Here is a 4,497-nt window from a genome sequence, read left to right as displayed (position 1 = left end):
GTTAGGGACTGGGTGCACGTAGTTAGAGAAGGGATGCATAAATAGAGAGAATGGATAAAGTTAAGGTCTGGGTGCGTCAGTTGGGTAGGAAAACACGATGTCATCAGTCAGTATCATTCATATATTTTCTGAGGGGAACCTTGAAAAATCCGTAATAATGCTACTGAAAATAGCGTTATCTGTCTATCTCTCTGTCTGTCTGTGAAGGTTTGTCCGTCAGTCGGTCTGTCTGTCTGCCTGTATCTGTCGATCTGTTTTTCTGTCGGTCGATCTGTCGTGCTTATAAATTTGTGTTCATTAGTTGTTGCTTTCCATATACATTACATAATTTTTTTTGTTTTGCAGGCCTAGCTCAATTTGAAAATGTCAAAGAAAAGGAAGTACAACGAAGCTTACTTATCCTTTGGTTTTACTTTCATCGCTGATCGTGATGGGACACAAAAGCCGCAGTGTTTCCTGTGTGGCAAGGTTCTTGCCAATGGAAGCATGAAGCCAACAAAGCTGAAGGAGCACCTCACGTCTGTCCATCCTGAAAATGCATCGGACAGTGTTGATCTATTTCGTGCAAAGAAGGCTCGATTTGAGAAAGCTGGAACTTTACCAAAACTTGGATTTGCCCCAACACAAAAGCCTTGTCTTGAAGCATCCTACAAGGTTGCTTATTGCATTGCCAAGCAGAAGAAGCCACATACGATTGAAGAGACCTTGGTAAAGCCATGTGCCCTGGAAATGGTCGAGCTGGTTTGTGGCTTGGAACAGAGGAAGAAAATTGCAGCAGTGCCTTTGTCAAATGACGTCATCCACTCTAGAATTGTTGACATTTCTTCTAATATTCTGAAGCAAGTAATGGAAGAATTGGCAGCTACGCCATTTCCATTCAGCATGCAACTGGATGAAACTACTGACGTCTCTGAGTGCAGCCAGCTCCTGGTTTTTGTCCGTTATATGCATGCTGATGCCTTCAAAGAAGAATTCCTATTTTGTGAGCCCCTTTTGGAAACTACAAAGGCCAGCGACATCTTAGAAATGGTGAATAGTTTCTTTGCCAAGCAAAACTTCGACTGGAAGAAAAATCTTTGTACTCTGTGCACAGACGGAGCACCTGCGATGCTTGGCAACACATCTGGTCTTGCTGCTTTGGTGAAGAAAGAAGCTCCTCAGGTCATCGTGACCCATTGTTTTCTACATCGGCATGCATTGACGTCAAAGACTCTGCCAGCAATTCTGAAAGAAGTCTTGTCTACTGGCGTGAAAGTCATCAGAGCCAGGGCTGTGAACCATCGCGTTTTCAAGAGGTTTCGTCAAGAAATGGGAGCAGAATATGAAGTTCTTCTCTACCACACAGAAGTTCGCTGGCTTTCCAGAGGACAAATCTTGACGTGCTTGATTGAACTTCGAGCAAAATTTCACTTTTTTTTTTAGAGAAAAAAAAAGCCCACTCTCAGAACAGTTTGACAGTGAGGAGTTCATTCATGGCTTGGCCTACTTGGCGTATATTTTTGGCCATATGAATGGGGTGAATCTTGCGATTCAAGGCCCTGGAGTCACCATTATGGATGCTGCTGAAAGACTGCAAGCTTTTCCGGCCAAGCTGCCACTGTGGAAGAGGAGGTTGGAGGCAGACAACTATGTAAACTTTCCACTGTTAGAGGAAGTGCTTCTGCAGGATGTAATCGAGAGTGACAAGGCCCTGTCAATTTCTCTGCAGGCAGAATTCCGCAGACATCTGGATACTCTGCAGAACTTTTTCAAAGGTTAATTCTGCTCAGGTGACCTTAAAGTTGAAACATGGATTCGTAATCCTTTCCTTGCTGACATAGACTGTATCAGTGATGAAGACCTTGCCAAAGATGACCTCATTGACCTGAAGATAAAGGAAATGTTACGAAATGAATTCAACTCGAAGAGCCTTGGAAAATTCTGGTGTGCGTTGACACAAGCCTACCCTCGTCTGGTAAAGCGAGCTATGGGTGCTCTGATTCCGTTTGCTACTACATACCTTTGTGAGTCAGGGTTTTCAGCACTTGTTTCTATCAAAACGAAAAATCGAAATCGATTGGATGTCAAAGATGACATGCGTGTTACCTTGTCAAAGACCACTCCACAGTTCCATCTTCTTATTCAAGCCAAACAACAACAACCTTCTTATTGAAATTAACTTTTGAGCAGAATTAAAGTTTTGTTTTGTTTAATTTGCACAAGATGATTGTATTTCATTTTTGTATGGAGTGGCCATTAATTTTTGCATAAAAAAGTGTGAAACATAATTGTTAAGATTGTTGACTTTATTCATACTTTGTGTGTGTCGTACACTGTATGAGGCAATGAATTTTCAATAAAATAAAGTATATTCATTGCATGCAAAGTTGTGTTTATGTGCATTTTTCTAGAGAGGGGGTCCATAGCTTTCACCAGATTGTCAAAGGGGTCCGTGACTCAAAAAAGGTTAAGAACCACTGCCCTAGACCCATTTATTGTTCCACTGACACAATAACGGGGGCAGCTCCTGTCTTTCAAACAGAATCCGACCTTGTTGCTGGGCTGATGAGTGTAAGCAGTCTTGAAGGCGAGGGGATTCCTGGGACAGCGAGAACGAATGTGCCCTTCTTTTCCGCAGCTGTGACATCGCACGGCTGGTGAACTACTCCTGTGTACTCCTGGGGATGGTTCCTCGGAGGACGGAGGCTTCGCAATCTTCACTACAGGAGGGGAAGACTTGGGGTAGGCGTTGCGAGCAGACGCCCAGTTGTCGGTAAGACGAACAGCTTCTCCAACCGTCGCTGGCTGGTGTTCTTTGATGAAAATTCTCAAGTCTGGAGGTAGAGAAGACAAAAACTGATCTAATATCATGAAGTTAGAGAGAGACTCAAAGGTTTCTTCAACCTCTGATGTTTCTAGCCATTGTTAAAACAAACGACCCAGGTGAATCGAAAACTGCTGGTACGTTTCTCCTGCTCTAACCTTCGTTCTGCGGAAATCAACACGATAACCGTCAGAAGTCTTGTTAAATCCTCGCAAGAGAGCTTGCTTCAACAAGAAGTAATCTCGGGTGATTTCGGCAGACAGGGACGTGTAAATCTCTACCGGCTTACCACTCAGTAGGCTACCCAACCTTACAGCATAGCTATCTGGGTCTCCACCAAGCAGCTCAGCTACCCGCTCAAACCTAACAAGGTAGGAGGCGATGTCTTCTCCTTCACGGTATGAAACAATTCATAGAACACATGAAACAATACATAGAACAAATCATGAAACAATTCATACAACACATGAAATAATACATAGAACAAGTCATGAAACAATACATAGAACAAGTCATGAAACAATGCAAAGAACAAGTGATGAAACAATACATAGAACAAGTCATGAAACAATAAATAGAATAAGTCATGAAACAATTCATATAACACATGAAACAATACATAGAACACGTCATGAAACAATTCATAGAACACATGAAACAATACATAGAACAAGTCATGAAACAATTCATAGAACAATTAATGAAACAATACATAGAACACATGAAACAATACATAGAACAAGTCATGACACAATTCATAGGACAAGTCATGAAACAATTCATAGAACAAGTCATGAAACAATACATAGAACAAGTCATGAAACAATACATAGAACACATGAAACAATAAATAGAATAAGTCATGACACAATTCATAGGACAAGTCATGAAACAATTCATAGAACAAATGAAACAATACATAGAACAAGTCATGACACAATTCATAGGACAAGTCATGAAACAATACATAGAACAAGTCATGAAACAATTCATAGAACAAGTCATGAAACAATACATAGAACAAGTCATGAAACAATACATAGAACACATGAAACAATACATAGAACAAGTCATGAAACAATTCATAGAACAAATGAAACAATACATAGAACAAGTCATGACACAATTCATAGGACAAGTCATGAAACAATACATAGAACAAGTCATGAAACAATTCATAGAACAAGTCATGAAACAATACATAGAACAAGTCATGAAACAATACATAGAACACATGAAACAATACATAGAACAAGTCATGAAACAATTCATAGAACAAATGAAACAATACATAGAACAAGTCATGACACAATTCATAGGACAAGTCATGAAACAATACATAGAACAAGTCATGAAACAATTCATAGAACAAGACATGAAACAATTCATAGGACAAGTCATGAAACAATACATAGAACAAGTCATGAAACAATACATAGAACAAGTCATGACACAATTCATAGAACAAGAAACAATACATAGAACACATGAAACAATACATAGAACAAGTCATGAAACAATTCATAGAACAAGTCATGAACGATACATAGGACAAGTCATGAAACAATACATAGAACAAGTCATGAAACAATTCATAGAACAAATGAAACAATACATAGAACAAGTCATGAAACAATTCATAGAACAAATGAAACAATACATAGAACAAGTCATGAAACAATACATAGAACACA

The 4,497-nt window shown here is 39.5% G+C and overlaps 1 protein-coding gene across 1 annotated transcript; it reads left to right on the top strand.

Moving 5' to 3' along the window:
• The first annotated feature begins 363 nt into the window (after positions 1–363).
• LOC121858498 (protein ZBED8-like) lies at positions 364–1,422 on the top strand. The gene has a single exon (XM_042354932.1). The coding sequence runs from the start codon at positions 364–366 to the stop codon at positions 1,420–1,422; it is 1,059 nt and encodes a 352-aa protein (XP_042210866.1).
• Positions 1,423–4,497: the final 3,075 nt, after the last annotated feature.

The sequence above is a fragment of the Homarus americanus genome, unplaced genomic scaffold (assembly GCF_018991925.1).
Source record: "Homarus americanus isolate GMGI-L3 unplaced genomic scaffold, GMGI_Hamer_2.0 scaffold5802, whole genome shotgun sequence".
Lineage (NCBI taxonomy): Eukaryota > Metazoa > Arthropoda > Malacostraca > Decapoda > Nephropidae > Homarus > Homarus americanus.
This window is presented reverse-complemented; position numbering and strand designations above follow the sequence as displayed.